Source organism: Microtus ochrogaster, unplaced genomic scaffold (assembly GCF_000317375.1).
Source record: "Microtus ochrogaster isolate Prairie Vole_2 unplaced genomic scaffold, MicOch1.0 UNK16, whole genome shotgun sequence".
In the NCBI taxonomy this organism is placed as follows: Eukaryota; Metazoa; Chordata; class Mammalia; order Rodentia; family Cricetidae; genus Microtus; species Microtus ochrogaster.
Window position 1 is genome coordinate 4400342 of NW_004949114.1, and position 25090 is coordinate 4425431.

At 50.7% G+C, this 25090-nt stretch overlaps 2 protein-coding genes and 1 non-coding gene across 4 annotated transcripts in view; 1 reads left to right on the forward strand and 2 right to left on the reverse strand.

Annotated features, from left to right (window-relative positions):
* Positions 1–1107: 1107 nt before the first annotated feature.
* Positions 1108–16929, reverse strand: Npr1 (natriuretic peptide receptor 1). Of its 2 annotated transcripts, XM_026789326.1 has the most exons (23): positions 16872–16929; positions 15410–16403; positions 14495–14694; positions 13792–13905; positions 13250–13385; positions 12888–12979; positions 11569–11704; positions 11315–11399; positions 10120–10240; positions 9308–9382; positions 9060–9137; positions 8685–8789; positions 8368–8442; positions 8118–8274; positions 7561–7716; positions 7198–7366; positions 6493–6639; positions 6254–6377; positions 6062–6130; positions 5535–5709; positions 5241–5339; positions 1770–1861; positions 1108–1643 (listed from the first exon to the last, which is right to left on the reverse strand). In XM_026789326.1, exons 2-23 carry the CDS (start codon positions 16116–16118, stop codon positions 1581–1583), a joined length of 3177 nt encoding a protein of 1058 aa, XP_026645127.1. In that variant the 5' UTR covers positions 16119–16403; positions 16872–16929; the 3' UTR covers positions 1108–1580. The 2 variants fall into 2 exon arrangements, with proteins under 2 accessions (XP_026645127.1, XP_026645129.1); XM_026789328.1 differs by lacking the exon at positions 16872–16929 and having other exon boundaries at positions 15410–16510.
* Positions 16930–21646: 4717 nt separating this feature from the next.
* Positions 21647–21718, reverse strand: Trnam-cau. The gene has a single exon. It is a non-coding gene; the product is annotated as a tRNA-Met (tRNA).
* Positions 21719–21930: 212 nt separating this feature from the next.
* The window catches only part of Ilf2 (interleukin enhancer binding factor 2), a 10478-nt gene continuing 7318 nt past the window's right edge, over positions 21931–25090 (forward strand). The window contains exons 1-3 of the mRNA XM_005367239.3: positions 21931–22030; positions 22735–22794; positions 23213–23255. Of these exons, the coding sequence (XP_005367296.1) occupies positions 22026–22030; positions 22735–22794; positions 23213–23255 (108 nt within the window). The 5' untranslated portion in view covers positions 21931–22025. The remainder of the gene's footprint in view (positions 22031–22734; positions 22795–23212; positions 23256–25090) is intronic.

The window sequence follows — 25090 nt, forward strand, 5'->3', positions numbered from 1 at the left end:
AGTCCAGGACAGCCAGGGATACACAAAAGCCCTGTCTTGAAAAAGCCAAAATCAAAGCCAAGAATGTCCTTGTAAAATAGTACAAACACACACACACACACACACACACACACACACACACACACACACGGCTGGCAGTGGTGGGGCACGTCTTTAATTCCACTTGGGAGGCAGAGGCAGGCAGATCTCTGTGAGTTTGAGGCCAACCTGGTCTATAGAGTGAGTTCTAGAACAGCCTAAAGTTACACAGAGAAACCGTCTTGAAACACACAGAGGAGACACATACATAGGGTTTATTATGAAGTCAAATACATGAATAAATAAGGGCTTGTTTTTTGTTTTTTTAGGGATATAGGGAATTAACATAGGGCTTTGTGCATGCTGGGCAAGCCTTCTACCACTGAGATATCTCAATATTTCATTTGGATTTTTTTTTAAAAAAAAAACCTCAGTAGCTCAAGCTGACCTTGAACTCACAATGTGACCAAGAATGACCTAGATCTTCCTGCCTCTACCTCTAAGACTGAACTCAGAGTTTGATGCACCTGAGGGAAGCACACGCTCAGCCTCTTTAATTTTTTTGAGACTAGGTCTCTGGCTGGCTTGGAATATAGCCCAGGGTGGCCTTATACTCTTAACAATCATCCTGATTCGGCCTCCAAAATATTGAGATTACAAGTGTGAGCCAACATCCGAGGGCAGTTCATTTATTTATTTATTTATTTATTTATTTATTTATTTATTTATTTATTTATTTAAGATAAGCTCATTAAGTTGCCCAGGCTGGACTTGAAGTAATTTTACAGCCCTGGTTGGCTTTGAACCCTTGATGTTCCTGTGTCAGCTTCAGTAAGTAGCTAGGATTAGGCCTGCCTCCTTTTGTTTTAATTTTTAACAAGGCCAGAGACACAAGTCACATAAACAAATGTTAGTTGTGATACTTAAAATTTTAGCACTGCTCAAAATTGGAAATTCTGAGGTCCCTTCAATTAAATGTGTAAAGTTTGTAACAACAACAAGGAAACAAAGTTGAAGGGAATTCTTTCAGAAGCAGAGGGTAGAGAAAGAACATGGCCGTTTCCCAGCAACCCAAGAAGACGCTGTGCACAGGAAGAAAGACTTTAATGCTTTTTGCTCACAGGAGAAGCAAGGCATTCTTCTCCTCAATGCACTGTGTCCAAGGTCTGTGGGGTGGAGTGGGAGTGAGGGGAGTATCTGTGACATGTGACTGTCTGCTCACCTCCTGCAAAGTCCTGGAGCCTCTTTGTCTGGCCCCCTCATGTGGCAATTTCCCTCCCTCTAAAAGCTACAGTGGCGCAAAGTTGAGGGAGAGAAGGAATCACCTTCCCAACCCAGGCAGGTGAGTAAGGGTGGGACAGGGTACAGTGTTCCCCTGGGAGTGACGGCATGTTTCAGTCAGCCCTACAGCTCCAGCAGGCCCCTCCAGGCCCCACCATCTCTATCCTCTCAGAGGTCACATCTAGTGACTGTGCTTGGGTCGCTGTGGGAGAGGTGGAAGCTGGGTGCCTCTGTCATCTCCAGCACAGGAAAGGGAGGTGATGGGAGGGACAGCAGGTAGGTCAGCCTCTTATGCTACACCCCCGCTCCCCCAGAAGCCAATAGGTCCGAACCTTGCCTTTGCCCTGGAAGAAATAAAAGAGAAGGCTGGGTAGGGAACGGCACCCCCACTTTTGCCCTAGTCGCTTACAAAGTTTAAGTATGGGAGTGGCCTTGGGACCCTCTGGGATCTAAGGCGATTCCTTTTCTACCTTCATTTCCACATCCCCTCGAAGCTCCAGCTCGAAGCCATCGAACTCCTCCAGCACAGCCTTGGTCTCAGAAGACAAGTGGATCTTGAGGGCTGGAGAGGACAGGGGTGGATGAAGTTGAGTGCCGGGGGAGGGGGCAGGAGGGTACAGGCGGGTAAGACCTCGCATGTGGGCCGAATTGCAACTGCTCCCTTTAGTTCAGAAAGCCCTAGACTGTTCCTGTAGACTGTGGCCACATAATCTGGGTTCTCCACAAGATCAGTCTGTGCTCTTACCTGCTGAGCCATCACTCTGGCCCTTCCAAGCCCTCAAGCCCTCTTCACCTCTCTTTTGAGATAAAATTTTGTTACTTCAGCTGACTTTTACCTCCTGATCTTCCTGCCTCCTCGTTCCAAGAGCTGGAATGGCTGGCTAACACCAAGTCTGGTGTATGTGGTGTCAGGGATGGAGCCCAGGACTTTCTGCTGCTAGACCAGCACTCTAAGGACTAGGTTATACCTCAGCTCACTGGCTAGCTCTTAACGCCATCAATTGGCAGACGAGACTCAAGACTACAATACTGTACCTACAGGTTACAGAGCATCTTTGCGATGGTGGAAAACTGTCACTCAGCACTGCTTTTGAGACCCAACCAGCTCCCGAGGGTGCGCACAGCATTGGGGATGAACCCAGACGGCAGATAAGTCCAACTTAGCTTGGACTCCTTAGGTAACTGAGATAAACATGTTCTGTCTCCCTAGTCCGTGAAAGGCTACAAGCGACAGTGCTCATTTCAAAGTGTGGCTGCTGTATGAGGAGTTAACCCCACTCATCACTGCAAATAAGCAAAACATTCACAAAGTATCCGGACACAGTGTAGCACTCAGGAAACACTAATTTAGCTGTTGTGATCAGTTACTTGACTAAATACCGTGTGTGTGTGTGTGTGTGTGTGTGTGTGTGTGTGCATGTGTGAGTGTACACACCTGGAAGCAGAGGTGAATTTTGAATTTCCTGCCACTCACCACTTTAATGTTTGACACAGGGACTCACTGAGTCTGAGCCTCACTGTGGCGATCCCTGTGTGGGCTAGACTTGGCTGGCAGTGAACTCCAGGAATCTGCCTGTTTTTGTCTCTCCTGGTAGTGCTGGGGTTACATGCTCTAATGTCCATCTGGGGATCAAACTCAAGTCCTCCCAGTGAGCCATCTCTCTAGATACCTTACACCCCCCCTCATACACATTTTGTGAAGCGTAGTTTCACTCTATATACAAGGCTAGCCTGAAACTTGGAATCCTGCCGCAGCCTTCCTCCTGCTGGGATTATAGGTATGTACCACCTGCAGGAGTCAGTACTCTCTCTTGATGGCAGGAGGTCTGCTCAAGCTGTCTGGGAGGTCAGTGGCCACCCACTGTCTCACAGCTGCTCTGATCTATGTCTGTGCTATCTGTGTCGCTGACCCACTTCTGAGAATGAGCTCTGTGAAAAATGATCTAAGAGAGGATTCTTCCCTCCTCAGCCCCAAATATAGGTGCAAATGTTATCAGCTGAACAGTTCTCTGGGCTTTGGGGGCAGGTTTCCTACCACGAGGCTCGGGTGAGGGTCACATGGCCTTCTGAGCTCACGCAGCCTGGTAGTTGCTTCAAAACCGGACCCAGGGGCTGGAGAGACGGCTCAGCAGTTAAGAACACTGGCTGCTCTTTCAGAGGATCTGGGTTCAATTCCCAAAACCCACATGGCAGTTTGCAACTGTTTGTAATTCCTGTTCCAAGGGATCTGACACCGTCATACAGATATAGACGCAGGCAAAACACCAATGCATATAAATTAAAAACAAAGCAAACAGGACACAATCCTGTGAGCTCAGCGCTCAGGTAAGGGCTGGTGGATAGATGGATCAGGAGTTTAAGTCAGCTGTGGCAACTTGAGATACTATTTCAAACGACCACCTAGCAGACAGATATAGAGGAAGCAGGAGGCAAGAGCAAGAGGAGGGGTGGAAACAAGCATTTGTTAGCTGCCTATTACCTCCCCAGAGTGTGCTAAGTCTTTTACAACCCACAAACAGGACTACTATATGGAGAAGTAGCTGAGGCCCAGGAAAGATGAATGACAGTTACATGCTTGGCATTTTATACTGCATTTTCTCATAAGTCTTTAAATTTAAATTACATCTATTTATGTATTGTGGGTGGAGGACATTTTTGGCCATTATGTGTGTGGGTGTTTGCTTTTTGTTTTGTTTTCAAGCAGGGTTTCACTAGGTAGCTCTGGCTGTCCTGACTCACTGTGTAGATCAGACTGGCCTTGAATTTAGAGATCTGCCTGTCTCTGCTTCCTGAGTGCTGGGACTAAAGATGTGCTCCAACACTCCTGGCACACTGTGGTTTTTACTTTCATTTTTTTTTTTTTGGTGTTTTTGAGATATGGTTTCTTGGGGGCTGGAGAGATGGCTCAGTGGTTAAGAGCACTGACTGCTCTTCCCGAGGACCCGGGTTCAATTCCCAGCACCCACATGGCAGTTCACAACTGTCTGAAAATCCAATTCCAGCGATCTGACACCCTTACACCAATGCACATAAAATAAAGTTAAATAAACCATAGAAAATTTTAAAAAAAGAAAAAAAAAAGAGATATGGTTTCTCTGTGTAACTTTGTCTATCCTGGAACTTACTCTGTGAACCAGGCTGCCGTAGAACTCACAGAGATCCACCTGCCTCTGCCTCTTGAGTGCTAGAAAGGTGTGTGTCACTGCTGCCTGGCCTTATTCTTCTGTCATATGTGTACATATGTGTATGGGTATTTATATGGCCATCAGAGGACAACTTGTAAGAACCCATTCTCCCCTGGCGCCATGTGGGTCTCAGGGATCAACCTCAGGTCATCAGGCTTGGCCAGCAAGCACCTTAACCCACTGAGCAAAACGCCTATCTATCTTTGTGGGTGCATGAGCACATTCAATATTTTATTATTATAAAATAAACTCTGTTTTCCAGGCGGGTGGCTTAGGCTATGTGGAGACTACAGCAAGAGAATTATAAGTTCAAGATTAGCCTGAGCAACTTAATGAGATCCACATTAAAGCAAAGAATATAAATATCTTATATCACATACCTCAGTGTTAGGTATGCTAGCGTTTGTTAAAGCTCTAATAGCACGCCCAGGGGGAAGGGACTGGGTTAGAGTGTGTTGCTCAGTTAATGAATGTGCCTTGAAAACAATTCAGGAACCGTAACTAAGCTATGATGTTCATAGGTAAAGTGGGCTTAGTGCATTTACAATCCACTGTGTGTGTGTGTCTGGGTGCACACACACACTCAGCAATAGTCTAGATTTACAATGTGGGGGATATGTGTGTTATAAGAAGGCAGTGTAGGAGGAGAGAAGGCGGGGAGCTAGCTGAGAAACTATGTAGGCATAAGTAGCAGGATGCCTTGGCCAGCTGCCCTTCTCATTCCCTCTGGGGGGAGGGGGAGGCGGGGCTTCCTACCTTCCCCATTGGACTCCATTCTTGAAGCAGTGTTGACTGTGTCTCCAAAGAGACAGTATCGGGGCATCTTCAGCCCTACAACACCAGCACACACAGGACCTGGGAAGTGAAAAGAAGAGAACAGAACCCAGGGATATTAGAGGAGGTAGCTGGGCACTCCAGAAGAGGTAGGAGTTGGGCTATGTGGTCCCAGGATGTGTAAGGAGAGGCAGGGGATAAGGGGACTAGACACAGAGACAACTGCTTGTTCTCTAGTCTCCTAGATCTGACTCTAGACGCTGTCCACGGTCTGACCTGTGTGGATGCCAATGCGCAAGCGCAGCTGCTCCTGAGGCCTGTGGCGGATGCGGAAGGAACGTACAGCATCTAGGAGAGCAAGTGCCATTCGGGCCACCTCTCGGGCGTGGAGCTGTCCATTCCGTACCGGGAGCCCTGACACCACCATGTAAGCGTCACCAATGGTCTCCACCTGTGGGGGTTGCATGCTTGTGGGCCCGCCAAACCATGTGCATCATCCCTCATTCTGTCCCTATCAGCCCGCCCGTCTCTGTACCCGTCTTCCATCCCCTGTTTCTCCATCTGTTCCCGAGTCCCCTGTATCTATTCGCCCATGTCCTTAGTCATTGTTTCCTTTTGTTTTTTCAAGGCATGGTTTCTCTGTGTAGCTCTGGCTGCCTTGGAACTCACTCTGTAGACCAGGCTGGCCTCTCACTCACATAGATCAGCCTGCCTCTGCTCCCGGGTGTTGGGATTAAAGGCGTGCGCCACCACCGCCCGGCTGACTCTGTCCACGTCCTTCCTGTACCCAGTCACAACCTCACCTTGTACACATCAAAGTTGTCGATGACAGCATCAAAGCAGGTGTACAGATCATTGAGCAGGGTCACCACCTGGAAGGCAAGGGAAGCTGAGAGAAATGGGGAACGTGGGCTCCCACCAGGGACAAATGGGGAATACTAACCCGAAGGCGGAGCTCAACTACATGACCCATTGCCTGAGGCTGAAGCCCTCACCTGCATGGGCGTGCTCTCTGCTGAGAGAGCTGTAAAGCCCACGATGTCACTGAAGTAGATGGTGACACTGTCGAAGGCCTCAGCCTGGACGGTCTCGCCTCTCTTCAGCTGCTCAGCCACGGAGCTAAGGGGGAAGTGCAGGTGACCAGATGTGAGGTGGGGGGCTGAGCTACGTGACTGTGTGCGTGCACAGTGCCATGCGTGCGTGCATCGGTGCGCGCCCACAGCCCAGCACTCACTGGGGCAGAATCTGGTAGAGCAAGGCCTCAGCTTTGCGCTTCTCCTCTAGGTAAGCCTGAGTTCTCTCCTCCACGAGTTCCTCCAGGTTGTTGGCGTACTGCTCCATGCGCGACAGCAGGTTGTCCAGAATGTTGCTGCTATTCTCCCTGAGGGTCGTGGGGCACGTGGGGACACAGATGAGATGACCCTTTGAGTCAGGATCCTAGTTGTCCTGGAACTTGCCATGTGGACCAGGCTGGCTTCGAACTCATAGACATCCACCTGCCTCCAAGCCAATCTGGAGATCTTATTTATTCTTAGTGAGTTGGAAGGAGGTGGAGAGGAAGCGGGACAGGATGAGCTGAGGACAGTGATGGGCATACAGGCAGGAGAGAAACGTCTGGGAGAACTAGATTACCGTGGGCCTACTGGAAGAGGGAGACAGGAGGGCTGCGGTCGGAGCTTTTGATTAGGATTGAGACTAAGGGGGGAGGTGGAAAGAGGCTGGGGCATCTGGTGCATGCACTCCTATTTATCATAAGTCTGGGGGTCAGTATAGGGCTGCGGGCAAGAAGGGTGTGGGGCGTCAGTGTTGGCAGAGGAAAGAGCGCTTTGGGGTCAGCCATGTTACACATGCAGATGCCTGTGGAGCTGCGGTGGGCTGCGGTGGGCTCCCTCTGCCACTGGAGAGACAGGTGTAAGTGTGGCGGGAAGAGACCACTAACTTGTTAAATTTGCGTAGCGCCAGGCGGATCTGCTGGAAGGGTGGCCGCTCCTGTGGGTCCTCTGCCCAGCACCGCTGCATCAGCTGCCCCAGTTCCTCCAGGTGACTTTGCAGAGTCATGGAGGGTCGGAATGGGGGCTGCTCACCCCGAGTCACACGCTCTATGATCTCTGTGTGGGAGCGGTATGTGCTGAGGAGTGGCATCACCAGCTGAGGGCAACTGGGACAAGTCCGGACCAGAGCAGAGTGGACTGGTCTCAGCAGCCACGGAGCGAAGGATGGTGGTTGGTGCCCCACTCCAGAAGGAAGGGTAGGGGTGTTTGCAGGGCTTCCCTCTCCGGGAAACAGGCCACGTGAGCCTCACCTTTCGGGCTGAGGTCTAAACCCTCCACATGGAAGACCCCACTCCTGAGGGCGATCTCCTGAAGGATGATACCAAAGCTGTACACATCACCGGCTTGGGAGCCACGGGCAGGCGGTGAAGCCATCCGCAGGAGTTCAGGTGCGGTCCACAATTTCTCTGTGGATCAGAAGTGAGGAGTCAGAGAAGGAGGGGCCCCAAAGCTAAGGGATAAGGCACTTTACATTTTGATAGGAGAAGGAAAACTAGCAAATGAATGTCGTATCTCATGGGTAATAAATGCAATAATAAAAGTAAGACAGCATGGTCTGATAATAAATACCAGGAAAAGAAAGGGTCATACAGTTTAAGGTCATCTGGGAACGAGGCAGCAGCTAGGGCTCCTGTGGACACTGCACAGCACTGAGAGCCACGGAACTAGAGGCCACCTAATCTGACCTCTTTACCCAATGAAGGTTGAGCCTTGAGGTGAGATGGACCCAAGCCAAACAGAGCCTAGGCCTCAGTTGCTTCTGGGCTGTGCGGGCAGCAAAAGCCTAGGGGTCAGGAGTCAGGCTCACTGGCAAAGAGGGTGTGTCCTTGCTCAGGCTCCGGGTCTCTGAAGCTCTCGAGCCCATAGTCGGTGATCTTTAACACGAAGCGCCCATCTACCACACAGTTGGATGACTTGAGGTTCCCATGGGAACAAATGGCCCCATTGTGTAGAAAGAGCATCCCCTGGGAAATTTAGGAAGGCAGAGGGCTTGGGCATGAGTGCTTCCAGCCATGCGCAGCCCTTGCCTGGTATCCAGTGAGCTCCCCTGAACTCACCTTGACAATGTCGTTGGTGAGTGAGTACCGAAACATCCAGTCCAGAGTTATACTCTCATTCTCTAGAATGTCCTGCTGGGGCAGCAAGAGTCAGAACCCCCTGGGTGTAGGAGGAGGGTACAAGGGAGCTACTGGCATAAACTGGTATAACAGAACACTTGGATTTTACTCTAGTGCCATCACCATGCCTGCCCCCAACTCCCAACAGAGAGGGCCAAGAAAAGCCAGAAAAAGAGATCTGTCTGGGCCCATATGGTCAGTGGGTTAAGAGCCAAGTGTTCTGCCACTGCCCGACCCCATCCCGCTGTTCCACTCACCTGTAGGCTCCCACGGGGACAGTACTCTGTGAGGATACAGATGTTGGGGGGGTCGGTACAGGCACCCACAAACCTGGTCAAGTGTTCATTCTGCACATCTCGCATCTGCAGGTAGGGGCAGCATCAAGGCCCTGGCTTTGTCTGTTCCTCAAGTCACATGTTTACATGCGCTTGCTCCCTAACCTCTTGTCCTCCAGGCTGTGCACCTGTGAGGACCCAGCAGTCTCACAGGTTATGACTGATCCCCCTTTTCCTACCCACAAGACTCAAGGTTCCATCCCAGGTCTACAGATCCTCCATAACCAGTTCTGCTGACAACTCTCCTGGAGTACCCAGGGGTCCCTTCCCAGGTCACGGCCTCACCCCCTACATTACATGCTTAAGTTCAAACAGGACTTTTCGTGTTAACTCAATGCGTTTCCGGTTGACACGTTTCACAGCCACGAGGTTGCCCTGAGCAAGAAATGGAGATTTTTCATGCAGGGTATGGCCCTAAAACACCCAGCTCCTTCTGAAAGCCCACCCCTGCCCCTGGGACCACCCTTGTCCCCTGCTACCCCACCTCAGAACCATCTCTTAGTCCACCTGGGTCCCCAGGATCAGCAATCTTTCCCCAGACTTACCTTGTAGTATGCTGTCTTGGCAAAGACTTGGAACTGGCCCTCTGTGGTCAGCAGGGAGCCATAATTGGAGCCTCGCTGTGGAAGTGAACAGGAGAGTGCGTGGTCAGCTCAGGGGTCAGTCTACACCCTGGAAGTTCTGTCACACTGCCCGCATCTGTGTCACCCTCCTGAGATATGGTATCACTCTTTAGCCCAGGCTACCCCAGAACTCCTAGCAGTGCTACTGCCTCAGCCTCCCAGGCTAGCCTTCACCTCCTTTAAGGAGTACATTAGAATCATAGCTGTATATTTACTTGGACCATTAGCTTTGACCTTTGAAGTAGCCTTGTCAGGGAGGCTGTAGCTGCAGCCCTCATCAGAGACAGTGTCAGAGTAAGCAAGTGAAGGCAAGGCTGGGAGTAGTCTTGTTCTTTTGTGTGGTTTTGCTTTTATTATTATTAACTGATTAATTAATTCATTAATTTCTTTTTGAGACAGGGTTTCTTCATGTAGCCCAGGCTGTCCTGGAACTCACTCTGTAGAACAGGCTGGCCTTGAACTCAGAGATCTGCCTGCCTCTGCCTCTCCAGTCCAGAAATTAAAAGCATGTGCCGCCACCACCCAGCTTGAGTTTTGGTTTTCTAAGACAGGGTCTCATTCGTATGTAGCACAGGCTAGCCTCAGACCTTCAGCAATCTTCCTGTCTTAACTTCCCAAGTCCTGGGTCCAGGCATGAGCCACCTCATCTAGCTTAGACCCACCTTTTACTTACTCCTCAGGCATTGCCCTGGTACTCAGCTCTTCCCACCCTCCAGAGACAACGGTGTTCTCACCCCGCTCAGCGTCAGCCGGCTGCCCGTGCTCCGAAGGTGCCTCTCCAGGCTGCTGGGCTGCAGGTCCTCCCAGCGTACCCGCCACAACTCTGAGGCCAGCTCCTTCTCCAACTGCATCTTCCTGAGATATGAAGTCTGCACCTGAGCCCTTGGCTGCTCAACAGCCCCTCAGAGCCCTGGGACATTCTGGGTGCTAAGGGATGAGTGAGGGAGTCCTGTTCTCTGTTCTCTGAGCTGAGGGAAATTCACCTCACAGGTACTTCAAAAACTGGAGGCCTCTACATTGGCTTTTCTCTCTCTCTCTCTCTCTCTCTCTCTCTCTCTCTCTCTCTCTCTCTCTCTCTTTGAGATAGGGTCTCACTAAGTAGCCCTAGCTGTCCTGGAACTCACTCTGTAGAACTCAAGGAAATTCTACCTGCCACTGCCTCCTAGATGCTGGGATTAAAGCGTGTACTACCACCACCTGGCTTCTACTTCATTCTTCAATTTTTGTTTGTTTGTTTTTTTCGAGACAGGGTTTCTCTGTGTAGTCATGGCTGTACTGGAACTCCCTCTGTAGACCAGGCTGGCCTCACACTTACGGAGCTCCACCTGCCTCTGCCTCCTGAGTGCTGGGATTATAGTGTGAGCCACCACCGCCCGGCTCCTTCATTTTCAATTATCACAAGGATGAAGTACCTGGTTCATAGGACGTGCGTCAGCACTGTTCTCCTCCCTCTCTTCCTGTCTCCTTAGCCTGCCCTGAACTTCCATTTGCACCTGCACTGCAGGACAGGGGCGGGCTCCGTCACCCCGCTTTTCCAGCTCAGGGTCAGCACCTAGCCCACAGCAGGGTTCACCAGCAGGACCAACTACTTTGTGCCCATACCTGAAGGTTTTGAACTGCTGCTTTCCACCTAGGCTCAGCAAGGGATGCTAGTTCTACATCCACATCTCCTCTGCTATCATGTCACCCTCAACTTCTCTGTTCCCCTGAGCTTCCTAGAAATGGCTTTGTAGCTATAGCCCAGCCTGAACCAACCTGACTGGTCCACGCTTTCCAGACTCCACTCCGGAGCTTCTGCCTCCTCCCGGAGGGAATGAAATAAGTATTCTCTTCCCACATGAGGCTCCCTCCCAGACCTGCTCTCCTGCTCTCTCCTCTGTGCTTCCAAGTCTCCCCAGTCTCACTTAGCACCTCTAGCCCATAACTTACCTGTATATGAAGAAGGACACAATCAGAAAGCTAACCAGAGAGAGGCTGCCCACCAGAGCCAGGACCTCCAGGGTGGAAAAGTGGTCTGTGGGAGGGTCCGAGTTGTAGAAGAGAGACTGGTGTTAGACAACAGGAGGGGGGATTGTCTACTAGTCCGCTGTGATGACAGATGAAGGGAGGTGACGTCGGGTGGGAAGGAGCCTGGGAAAAGGCAGTGGCTTGACAACAGGACTTTGGAAGCATGGGCCAGTCACCTTGGTTGCAGGCAGGGTCCTCATTGTCAAAGCCACATTTTGGGATGTCAGGAGGTGGGTATCCCAAGGGCCAGTATAATTTGCGGTCTGACACAGCCATCAGCTCCTGGGAGGTCCCATTATAGTTCAGGACAACCTGAGGAAGATCAGGAATGGTGAGAGCCTGTAGTCTCCTCTGTTTCCAGGACCTGTGTCTAGGCTGCCAACTACTCACCAGGTTCCTGCTGTGACTATCCAGAGAGTCTTTAAATCCATGCCCAAGGCAAAAGAGGCAAAAGCTTGAACACTAAAAGGCTTTGTAGAGACGTATCCATAGGAAATCCCACTGGAAACCCCAACTCTATACTCAGGGGGCTGGCATTGGTTGCAAGACAGAAACAGCACCCCAGATTCTACTTCCAGCCTCGTCCTTGCGCGTCTCCTCCAGGTGGCCTTCCCTGGTAGATCTGAGTCTTGGTGTTTTCGAACCTCTGTCCCTTCCTGTCGCTGCTGCATTTACACAGCTACACATACCTATTCTTATGGCCCTCAGTGACTGTCTCTGCTAGGATGGGTCCCAACTGTCTTAGGAACTCCTCAAGGGAAGGATCTAGGTTACCCCTTAGACCTGAGGTTCCCTGAGCGGGCAAGCCTGTGTATACTGATCATCTGGGTTGTTCCCCAGACTGAGGAGTTGAGCCTGCCTTATCCAGTACTCTCATAGCTGTCCAAAGAACAAGCAGATACCTGGCAGGGGTAGGGCATGTGTGTGCTGTGGATCACCTTTCTGTACTCTGAATATGTATTACTATCTCTGGTTAATGATAAAGTTGTTTGGCCTATAGCAGGGCAGGATAAAGTTAGGCAGGACAATCAAACTGAGGACTGGGATGAAGAAGGGCAGAGTTGAAAGAGACACCAGCAAGCTATCCAAGAAACAAGATGATAGAGGACAGGTAAAGTTATGAATCATGTGGCAATACATCTCAGAGGCAGGAGGATCTCTGTGAGTTCAAGGCCAGCCTGGACTATTACACAGAGAAACCCTATCAAAACAAACAAAAAAACCAAGAATGAGGTAGAAGCCAGGTGTGGTGGCACAAGGTTTTTATGTGGCAATACATAGATTAATAGAAATGGATTAATTTAAATGTAAGAGCTACTTAGTAACAAGCCTGAGCTACTGGCTGAACATTCATAATTCATATTTAGCCTCTGAGTCAGTTATTTCAGACCAGGCAGTTGAGACAGGAAAAAACTCCACTTCCATTTACAGGAGGTAGGAGGATGAGACACCATTCTTGCCTGGCACTGTCTTCTTGGTGCATGTATGAACTTACCCTGAAGGTGCCTGTTTCTGGATCCATATCCCAGAGGGAGAAGTCGGTCTCCCGATCTCCATTGCTATCGATTTTCAGGTATCCTGTCACACCTAGGGACATAGGGGAGGTTCAGAGATGCCTCTCTTCATCCCAACCTCCCCCTCTTTCTCTGCATAGAGACAGAGATGTAGACACAGACCTCAATATGTACATAACGAGGAAAAGGACAGCCATATGGGAGATATGGAACACAGAATTTTATGGAATTTAGGAGATCTGGATGGATAACAGGCATTTTGTGGTCTCCTGCTGGGCCACCTGGGGCTCACTCTCTCTCCCACCCCCAAAGCAGCCCATTCCAGCTCATTCTAGGCCCTGACCTTGGAAGCTCCGGTTCCACATCCGCTGAGTGATGTCCTCCCCATCAGTGACGGCTCCCCCCTGTGCCAAAGTCTCTGTCACTGCCTGGACATAGAGCAGGAGCCCATCATGGAAGGATGCTGGGATGATATTCTCCTGTAGAAGCAAGCAGAGCTCAGACAGGGCGATGGATACAGGGCCCAGAGGGAAACAGTGCTGTAGGTAGGAAACTGGGGGTGGGACTGGGATTTCAGAAGAGGATACAGACAACAAGCATATTCCACAGAGAAGTGGCTGCTGAAAAGATGCTTTTGCATCTACCATGGCCCCCTGCTCAGAGTCACGCTAGGTAGATAGGGCAGGGCATGTCATTCCCATTTCCATGATGAGGGCTTTAGGTTCAAGAATTTGTCACTGCACCCCCTCCATCATCAGGAGAGATACAGAAATAATAGGAAGAAGGGAAATGGAAGACAAGGATGCCTGAGAGAGTGAGAGACGTGGCAGAGAGACTTGGATTAGGTCTGGAGATCCACACTGGAGGTCCAGGACCCGCTCCTACCAGGCCATCCTCTATGGTGAAGTTGAACTGCTTGTCAGCTAAGAGTTTCAGCTGCTGCAGGAACTCCGGGTACTCCGGATTATCTGGCTCTTTGTAAGAAATGATTTTGGCAGCCTGAGGAAGGGATCAGTGAAAGGGAGAGTGCTGGGGGTTATTCCAGTTCTCCCTGTATCCTGGGGTCCCACCTCCCAGACCAGCCTCTCTGCTTAGGTCAAGATCAAACTGAATGGCTGGGTGTGGGGGCACACAGGCCTTTAATCCTAGCACCTGGGAGGCAGAAGCAAGAGAATCTCTGAGTTTGAGGTCAGCCTGGTCTATGCAGTGCGTTTTAGGACAACAACCAGGAATACATAGAGAAACAAAAACAAAAAATAAACAATAAATATTAAACAACAAAAAGATCAGACTGAACCCTGGGTCTTTTATGGGGTGGCCCTGTGCTTGAGCAAAAGATTCAAGAACTGTCTGGTCCACGGGTCTTTACTATCCTTCTGCTTCAGACCCGTTCTGTCATCTGCTCAGCCTTCCAGCTCTGAAGACCCCAAATCCCATGTAGTTCAAATCCCATGTAGTCACAACTATCTGACTATCAAAAACCTGTTTTCTGGAATCATTTCGGACATGTAGGGGCATAGCACCTCGAAACGAAGTGTCAATCAACTGTTGAGAGCCCTACACAAGGACTTCAAACCCCAGCACTCACGTGAAACGCCTGGCGGGCACTGTTGTCCTGTCCATCTCCTCTTTCCCAGGGCTTTTGGGGAGCAGGGCCTTTTGCACCCTGAAGGCTTTGCCCAAACACATCCAAGTGGAAGAAAACATAGTCCTCCCCAGTCAGGCCAGCGTCTACGGCCAGAAGCATCAGGCTCCTGAAGGCGTCGGGAGAGCTGCAGATATAGATAACTGGAGAGAAAGGAGGGGAAGGGGGGTGAGGGACGGAGCCGGGGAGGGGAAAGGGAGAGAGAGAGAGAGAGAGAGAGAGAGAGAGAGAGAGAACACGAATGAACACAAGGCATTGTAAGGAAGGGAATTCTGAGTCTGTAGTCTTTAAATTGCCCCAACTCCTTTCTCCATCAGTCTGGGCCTTGGCAAGGGAACGTGAAAGATGGGAGAAGGAGGTGTGCAGAGTAGGGAGGGAGAAGTGTGAGGAAGAGGGAACAGAAGGTGGGGGACCAAGAGTGCAGGAGGAATCAGAAAAGGGCCAGCGGGAGAAGGAACCCGAGAGCTCGCGTGGGAGCAATAGAAGAAACTGGAGAGAGAACGCGGTAGGGTAGAGCGAAACAGGAGGAAGAGCAGGGCACCAAGCAGAGGATGCGGTAGCGCTAGAACTAGGCCCTTCCGAGCTTAAAGCTTAACTCAGGAAAAGTCCGCGCAGCAGGAAGGTCACAGGGAGACCGGAGGAAAGGGGTGGGGGAGAGGGAGAAATGCAAACCCGGCACCGAAGGGTTACAAGACAGGGAACTAGAAACCCCGAGGTAGGAAAGTCGTGTAGGGCAAGACTTTCAGAGAAATCAGCCAGGAGGATGCCTGACTCCCAGAGGAGGGAGGAGTGCCAGGCCGTGGACAGGCGGGAGAGAAGGCCGCGCGAGCCAGGCGTCCGGGTGGGTGCCCACCTCACCTCTGCCCTTGCGCCGCACGGCCCGCAGCAGCTTGGCGTAGTGGTCGGGGTCGTCCTCGACGAACTCCTGGTGATGCACTGTGATGTTGAGGCGCTCACGCACCCGCATGTACAGCCCCTCCACTATGAAGAAGCAAGGCCGGTCGCCGCCCAGCCGATCTGCATAGAGCACCAGCGCCTGATGCTCCCAGCCCAGCCGTCGATGCAGCGCCGCCACGAAATCGCCCAGCTTGACGTGGCTGGGCCCCGCGCGCGTGGTCAGGGCGTATTCGTCCTTGATCCCGATGCCCAGAGCCGGGGCGCCGGCGGTGAGCAGCGGCACCCGCCAGTGCGCGGTGAAGCGCCCCACTGGGGCAGCGGAGTACACGCAGCCGGGGCCCAGGAACATCGCGGGGCTGTGTTCCCACTTGAGGTCCACCGCGGCAAGCGGTGCAGCGGTGTCGGAGCAGACGCCCGCCGCGTTCTCGCTGCTGCCCAGCACCGTGCGGACCGTCCAGCCGGGCAGCAAGTCAGGCCGCGCCTTCACCTTCTCGAGAGCCAGTTCCACGGCCGGCCCCACGCGCGCCCACGACCACGGGTACGAGGTGTTGGCCAGCGGTAATACCACGGCCACCGTCAGGTCGCCCGCGTGCCCGCCCACGAGCAGCAGCAGAGGCGGCAGCAGCAGCAGCGCCCGGAGGAGCGGACGGACGCGTCGGGAGGCGGGCATGGCCTCAGCGAGCGCAGCGACGGGACAGCGCTGTCACCATGTTCTGCTCGCCGTCCTCGGGCTCAGGGACTAGTCGCGGACGTCCAGAGCGCCAGAGCGGGAGCGAGGGCGGGGGTGGGTCGTAGCCACAGTCCCGAGGGCACGCTGCCTGCCGGGGCTGCGACGGTCCGGCCGTCGAGTGAACACGCTAAGCTGGGCGCGTCCGGGAGCGGAGGGCGCCTTGGAGCAGGTGGGAGCGAGCGCAGCGCCCGAAGGGAGTCGGTGGAAAGCGAGCGAGCGGGTGATCTAGGGAGAGCAGGGCGAGAGGGAGAGCCAGCGAGGAAAGGAGAGTGTGCGCTCGCGCTTGCCCCAAGAGTGTGCCAGAAGGGGCGTCCGGCTGGCTCAAGTCTCCGGCCGTTCAGGAGGCGGGCAGGCGTTGGGGGGGGGGGGAGAAAAAGGGGGGGAAGGCACGACACACGGGACCACAAGGTCCCAAGCCGGTCGGCGAATCTTCCCCTCCCAGATTCGGTGACAAGAGAGCCCAGGGAGCCAATCCCGGCTCTTTAACTCCTTCCTCCCAGCCTAGGCTACGACTGGCCCCCACCCCCGGCGTCAGCGTGATTATTGCTGACCCCTCTTCCCGCCTGTCGCCTCTGTGCGAGGTTTCCCTCCGCAGGCGGGGCGCACAGGCCGTGGGGAGAGCAAGGCTAAGGAGTGAGGTGTAAGGAAGCTGTTCCCTGACCCTGGCCCCCCTCCTGGGGTCTCCTCTCCTACCTGGCTCCTTCTGGGGAAGAGGGAAGTAGAGGCTTGTTTAAATGTTGGCCGGAAAAGGTGTGTGTGTGTGTGTGTGTGTGTGTGTGTGTGTGTGTGTGTGTGTGTGTGTGTGTGTGGCTTTTGGAAATTTGGGAGGGTTTCTGGAAAAGGCAATCTGGTGGAGGCGAGCCAGAGTCCGGGTTACCCAGTCCATCGATGAGAACCTCCCCTTTCTTCTTCGCCGCCTCCCAGATCGAGCAGATTAACAGAGCAAAATGACCAGGTGGGAGGGTGGAGTTAACTCTTTAGTTCCCAAGTAATGATGGAAAGTCGGGGCGGAGGGGAGTGGGTGGTTAGAGAAGAGCTGTAACTTCATGTGAGTGTTTTGCGTGGAAGATTATTAAAATGGGACCTGAGAGGTTGTAGTTGGAAATGAACATGGGAAGAATAAATGAAGGAGCGAGGAGTCTTGGGACACCAAACTGCTGGGCCGTTGCGCCGAAGCGCCGTGGGATTAGTCTGCCCTCTAATGGCCATCCGGATTCATTAACCGTATTGCGCCATCAACTTTGCCAGCTTTTAAGCCTAAACTGGATCTAAGGTCAGCAAGCAGTTCCAGAGGACCCTCTGTGTCAAGGGCCAGTCAAATGCTGACGGCATGACGATAAAATGTATATATATGATTCTGAGGACAAATAACCACAGTACAATATACTTTAAGCACTGCGAAGAAGACAGGGATGTGCTGGAGAGACCAAGATGAGGGCTATTAATTCTATCTGGGCTGGAGCCAGGAAAACCTCCAAAGAGAAAAAACTCAGTAAGGATAAAAGAATGATAAAGGGTATTTGGGGTTGGAGATATGGCTAAGTGGTTAAGACCGTGTACTGCCCTTCCAGAGGACCAGCTACCAAAGTAAGTGACTCACACTTAACTGTAATTCAGCTCCAGGGGTCCCAATAACTCTGACCTGGAAAGAAAGGGTTTTGTGTGGAGAGAGCAAAATGTTGAAGTCTGTTTTCCAGACAGGAAGTGTCAGGAGAATCTTGTTTTAAGGAGGCAAGCTTTCAGTATCTCTAGTATTTATTTGTCCGTGCTTAAAAAACACAGATGGCCAGATGGTGGTGGTGGGGGGGCTGGGTGGGACAGTCATTCCTCTAATCACAGACCTTCAGAGGCAGAGGCAGAGGCAGGCAGATCTCTTAGTTCAAGTCTACCCTGACCCACAGAGTTCCAGGATAGCCAGGGTTACAGAGAGAAACCCTGTCTCTAAAATCTAAATAGTTGATGGTTCATGACTATTTGTGTTTTTTTTTAAGTAGTTTTTCTTAAGTTTTAAGTCTGTGTGGGTATATCCATGGGGGTAAAGTTCATGTGCGCTGGTGAGCCAGAAGTCATGGGATCCCCTGGAGCTGGAGTTTCAGGCAGCACCTGGGACCCGAACTGTCCTGTGTGCGTGCGTGCATGCGTGCGTGCGTGTGTGTGTGTGTGTGTGTGTGTAGATGCCCTTAGAGGCCTTAGGTGTATAACCACTGAGCTATCTCTCCAGACTCATGGATGGTTTTTTGTTTTTTTTAAGATAAACGAAGATAATCGAATGAGGAAGCTTTTAATAGCTGTCAGCTAGGGTTGAAGTAAAGTTCCAGGAAGGAGGTCTGCAGCTGGGGTACAAGGAATGGATAATTAGTATTCCCTTCCTTCTTCCTCCCTTCCCCCTCAGCAGCAGCACACCCACCTCCCTGTATTGTTTCTGTAGGGCCGCAGTGTCCTTACGCTGCTCCAAAGACCCTCCTTCCTCCCTCCCCTCATCCATATGCCAGTGGGCAAAGGCACATAGCAGGTCAAGCTTGTAGTCTCGGCGACCCCAGGCCTCAGCATGCACACAGCTCCCTGTAGCTGTTCCAGGTCTCCATCAGGTAACACTGGGAGAGGCTTATGCCAGCCTTGAGGCCATCAGATATGGGAACACAAACTCCATGCTGTACGTGGCTTTAATGGTGGCAACAGCAGCATTGACCTCCTTAGGAGCCTCATCACCATGGTACAGTGGGCACCAAAGCCATGTGTTTACTGTAGTGAGGTCACATTTTCTACCATCTTGTTGGCTAGCTCAGGGTAAGCACTGGTGACCAAAGAAACCTGCTCCTCAGAAGCTTTTTGGGCAGAGAAGATGGGGGTGTGTGCAGCTGCAGAAGTGGGAGGGCAGAGAAGACCTGGGGTGGGGGTGGGGGTGGGGGCAGGGCATGTGCAGCTGAAGTGGGAGGGCAGAGAAGACCTGGGAAGGGGGGAAAACAGGGGGTTGGGGGCGGGGCGTGTGTAGCTGCAGAGGTGGGGTGGAAAGCCCTCAAAGCAGAGGGAAGATACCTTCTGGTTAAAAAGGTTGTAAGGTTAATGTAGGTTGGGTACTCAATATTGAGGTTTCTTTCTTTCTTTCTTTCTTTCTTTCTTTCTTTCTTTCTTTCTTTCTTTCTTTCTTTCTTTCTTTCTGGGACATGGTTTGTGTGTAGTCCTGGCTGTCCTGGAACTCACTCTATAGACCAGGCTGGTCTTGAACTCACAGAAATCCGCCTGCCTCTGCCTCCTCTGGAATTGAAGGCGTGCGCCGCCACCACCACCTGGCAACATTGAGGTTTTCATGACAGATGTTATAGATGACCTCACTGTCTATCATGAAGACACATTGAGGGTTCTGCAGGGTAGTGTAGTGAAGGTGGGGTTGTCGGGTTAAAGAAGGCTGTGGAAACCCGGGGCAGGCTAAGTGAGGACTCTGGCTAGGCAGGTGACACTTCAGCAGCAGCAATAGGACCTAGAGCCAGTTTCCTACAAAGGTATGGAAAAAATAAGGCTTGGGCACCTGCTAGCTAGCTTGTAAATTAAATCCAAGACAAGGTCATCAGTCCCATGGTCCACGGGGTGTTCTGGGCATAGTTGCTGGCAGCGTCTCACTTGCCTGTGACAAACTGCTCAGGACAGGAAAGCTGAAGACGCACCACTACAAACTTCAGTGGTTGCTGCTAGCACGCTTGTCAGCGCCTGTCTCACTAAAGGAGATGTTGAAGTCACTTGGCATCTGGCCAGTGTGGACAGAGATGCATCCCCTGCAAGGTGCCCAGGTTAGGAGGCAAAGTGAGCAGGAAGAGACACCAGGTCTGGTCACTTTCCCACATAAACTAAAAATTAGGTAAGCACTGCACTGAGCATTGTTTTATTTTATAGATATCTGGTGAAACAAGAAGAGCAAAGAATGCTAGGGATGGTAGTACATGCTTAACTCCCAGCACTTAGGAGGCAGAGGAGGTGGATCTCTGAGTTCCTGGCCAACTAGAGCTACTTAGGAGACACTGTGTCAGAAAACAAAAGCAAGGCCGGTTGGTGGGGGCTGTTTGGCTAACGCCTGTAATGCCACAGCATTTAGGAGGCAGAGGCGGGTGGATCTCTGTGAGTTCAAGGCCAGTCTGATCTACAGAGTGACTTCCAGGACATCCAAGGCTACATAGAAAAACTCTATCTTGAAAAAATAAAAACAATCACCCCACAAACAAACAAACAATGACACCCTCCAAAAAACTGAGCAGGAGAGATGGCTCATACATGCAGGCAAAATACCAATGCACTTAAAAAAATAAATTAATTAAAAAAATAAATTAATAAATTGGCACCCCCTTTCCTCCTCTGCAAGAGTAACAAGTGCTTTTGATTGCTGAGCTATCTCCTTAGCCCCTAAATAAACACCATCATCATTATCATCATCACCATCATTATTTTCAAGGCATGGGTTCTCTGTGTAGCCCTGGCTGTTCTGGAACTCACTCTGTAGAACATGTAAGAGCAGTACATGCTTTTAACTGCTGAGCCAGCTCTGAGCCAGCTCTTCAGCCCTAATTAAAAAAAAAAAAAAAATCTAAAGGCAAGCCTAATCCACGATAGTAGAAATCCAGAATGGTTACCTTTCTGGGGTCATAAACTATTATTTTTTGAGACAGTATCTTACTATCTGGTGTGGACCGGTTATTAGGCTGACCTTGAACTGCGCACAGCCTTCGGCAGCAGCCGTCCAGGTGCTGGAGATAAAGGCGTGTTTCACTGTGCTCGGCCAAAATAATCCTTTTGAAAAAAAATTCTGTAAATTTATTTAGGTTACCTTTATGGGTGTCATCAAACCCACAGCACATGTAGCGAGGTTGGAGGACAAAATGCAGAAGTCGCCGCTCTCCTACCACGTGGGCCTCAGAAGTCGAACTCAGGTTCTACCTGCTGAGCCGCCTTGCGGAACTGATAAAATATTCTTTATTTTATTCAAGGTGGGGTTAGGCTACTTGGAAGGAATACATGCCCACAAAAGTAAACAATACACGAGTACCTGTCAGAAATCACGTAATATAGGGAAGCTGGGAGGATCTGGATGGAACTGATGGAGAGGAAATACATGATTAAAATGTATAAAAAAATTTCAATAAAAGGAATTATATAACAATAATATCGAAGGAAATTGTGGTAAATGAAACTAAATTCTTCCTGGTGTTTTCATAGGGTAAAAGTTATGTTTCCAGGTGAGGTGGCACACGACCGAAATGCCGGCACTTGCGAGACTGAGGCGTGAATATTGCGGAGAGTGCGGACAGCTTGGGCTATATTAACGAGTACTGTGTAAGCCGGGGTGACCAAGCAAGACCCTATCTGGAAAAAGCAAAACCAAAAACGGTTGGAGAAGAAAATGCAATTATGTTTCCTATTGTAGAAAAGCAAGTTTATCACGAAAACGAAGGTGGGAGTCCATGACAAAACAGAGCACCCGATAGCAGAGGATGGTTTCGATCCATCGACCTCTGGGTTATGGGCCCAGCACGCTTCCGCTGCGCCACTCTGCTACCCTTACCGTAGTTCTCGTTATTACCGTAGAAGAGGTTTCGCAGTGCACAGCCCGAATTCCGCACGCCCCCTTTCGTCAGTGGGGAAAATCGCATTTATCCCCATTATGTCTTCTTATTGGTTGGCTCCTTATAGGGCATTTTTCATTGGTTGCTGCATTAACCAATAATCAGGAGGGAGGGAGCGAGGCGGGAGCCTATCGCGCCTGCGTTTGTTGGGACGCACCGGCCGACGCTTCTCTGCGGACCTGATTCTTTCAGGGAAAGGGCGGTTGAGTGGCGTCCATTGTTCAGGATTAAGCGGGCCATGAGGTAAGTGGACAGAGGTGCTTGAAAGTTCCTCCCGAAACCTCGGGAGGGCGGGCTGCAGCGGAGGCGGAGGGCCAAGGGCCTGTGTCTGGGCGGCTGACGGGAGGCCTGGCCGCCGAGAATGGAGTTGGAGGAGGCTGGTGGAGGCGGGGAGCCGAGCCTGGAGGGGCTGGGGCCCGGCAGGGCGCTGGGTTAGCACCTAGCCCTCGGGACTAGAGGACCAGAGCGGGCATCCTCGGGGTGCAGCGAGAGGGCCGGGGCTCTGCGCGTTTTCCTGGTGCCTAGTGTTTGGCAACTGTTAGGTTCTGCTGATAAAGAGAAATCACTTTACTCTGTTAGGATTGGTGTGTCTCCCGGTCGGGCTGCTTAGTAGGGTCTTGTGTGTCAGGGTCTGAACCTTGTATTTTCCTGATGTGAGCTTTGATAAAATCCAGAATTAGAAGTCGGGTGTGGTGTCACACGCCGCAGTCACAGCACTGGGGAGGTAAGGCAGCACGGTCCGGAGTTCTAGGGTAGCCAGGAATACATGAGACCCCTCTCAAAAACAAACTCAGAATTAGGACGTCATGGGGGTGGGCCTGGGCACCGTTGGAATGGGGGAAGTGACTTCTGTAGTTGGCCACGGTAAGGTAAATTAGATGGAAACAGCATGGCTGGTATGATGGAGACGTTTCCAGCGAGGTCATGGAAAATGTACGTATTTTTAGGGGTGACAGAGGACGTGGTCGTGGAGGGCGCTTTGGTTCCAGAGGAGGGCCTGGAGGAGGGTAAGTGTGGCTCTTTGCGTCTTTGGCCAGGTTTGAACCAGTCATTTAGATGGGGGTTTGGAGTGGGCTGTTATACCTGATTTTGGTTTTTTGTTTTCATTTTTATTTTTGTTTTGTTTTGATTTTTTTCGAGACAGATTTTCTCAGTGTAGCTCTGGCTGTCCACAACTCACTCTGTAGACCAGGCTGGCCTCAAACTCACAGAAAGCCACCTGCCTCCGTCTCCGAGTGCTAGGATTAGAGACAGGCCCACCACCGCCCTGCTCTACTTGATTTTGTGGAAGTCCCGTGAAGCATTTCTTTCTTGATGTCCTGCTAAGTGAATTTAATGCAGCTCAGAAACTCCCGAATCTGTAAAAGACAAAGCTGGTGCACTTGCTTTCTGTTGGAGTAATTCTGGATTGTTTTTGTGTTTTAGGTTCAGGCCTTTTGTGCCCCATATCCCTTTTGATTTCTATTTGGTGAGTATTTGGCTTTTGAGGACTTTCCTGGCCATTGTTCAGATGAAGAAATGGAGCCTTGAATCTCCTTGTTAATGAAGTTGGATATTGTTCGGAGTAGATTTATGAATGGAAAACAAACAAAAAACAAACCAATTGGCTAGCCAGTCTTCAAAGTGACTGTGATCCCTTTGTAATCCCAGGACTGGAAGCCTGAGGCCCAAAGCCAGCCTGGGCTACTAATAGTGAACAAGAAAACAGTATAAACAGATCAGAGAAGAGAATTCCTTTACTGTTTGATTATAATATAAATGAATAATTTTTAGGGTTTATTTATTTTTGAGACAAGATCTGTATATATAATTTGGCTGGCCTAGAATTTACAGAACTCTGCCTGCTTCTGCCTCCTGAGTGCTAAAAGTGTGCTACCACACTGGATCCCCCACCCCCACTGGGTCTCTCTGTGTATTCTTGACTGCCCTGGAACTCAGAGATCCACCTGCCTCCCCCACCCAACACAGTGTTAGGATTATAGGTATGTGGCACCGCCACCATACCCTGACTTCACAGTGAATTATTTTTATTTCATGTATGTGTATGTTTACCCTCATGCATGCCTGGTCCACTTAGAGGCTAGAAGAGGTTTTCAGAGGTTGTGAGTTGCCGTGTGTGCACTAGGAACCAACCTGGGCCTTCTGCAAGAACACCTAGTGTTCTTAGTTGCTGAGCCATCTCTCCAGCCTCAGGGTTATAAAAATAGTGTGGCCGGTGGTGTAGCTCAGCTGGTAGAGTGTTTGTCTAGTATGCACAGAGCCCAGGGCATTTTATGTATTACACCTGTAATCCAAGCACACAGGAGGCTATGTCAGCATCAGCTACCCAGCAAGTTCAGGCCAGCCTATGATACAGTAGGCCCTCTATCACAAAGAATTAACAGAGCAACGTGGTATTGAGAACTTGAATTAGGTTCTTCCTATTTATTTTTGGACTTGAACTTGAAGGAGTTAAAAGCAAGGGTTCCAAGTTGGGTGTAACGGCTTTGAAATAACAGAGTAGATGGAAAAACAGGATCAAATACAGACTTTCCTGTGTGGGGGTGAGAGGTGGGCGTACTATAAAGATTTATGTGTGTGTGTCTATATGTATGTGCACCATGCACATGCCTAGTACTGGTACTAGTGGAGGCTGAAGAAGGAGTGAGAGCCCTTGGAACTGAAGTTTACAGGTGGTTGTGAGCCCTGTGTGGGTATTGTGAATTGAACCTGGGCTCTCTGTAAGAATAACTGCTGAGCCATCTCTCCAGTCCCCTTCCCCCCTTTTCTTGTTTTGAGACAGGGTTTCTCTGTGTGTGTAGCATCCTGGAACTCTCTGTAGAGTGACAATGAATTCAGATCGTCTGCCTCTTGAGTGCTGGGACTAAAGGCATGCACCACCACACTTGACTTCTAGCCTCTATTATTATTAAAATGATTTCTTTTTATTTTACGTGCATTAGTGTTTTGCCTGCATGTCTATGAGGGTGTCAGATCCTCTGGAACTGGAGTTATAGACAGTTGTTAGCTGCCATGTGGTTGCTGGGAATTGAACCTGGGACCTCTGGAAGACCCAGTGCTCTTAACCCCTGAGTCATCATCTCTCTAGCCCTCCTATTTTTAATTTTTTAAATGTTTTTATAACTAAGGAGTGGTGATGCACACTTAATTCCAGCAGTTGGGAGGCAGAAGGCAGTCGGATTTCTGAGTTCAAGACCAGCCTAGTCTACAGAGTGAGTTCTAGGGCAGCAAGGACTACATAGGAAAGCCCCATCTTAAAAAAAACAAGTAATAACTAATAGTAGTTTTTTTTTTTTTTTTTTT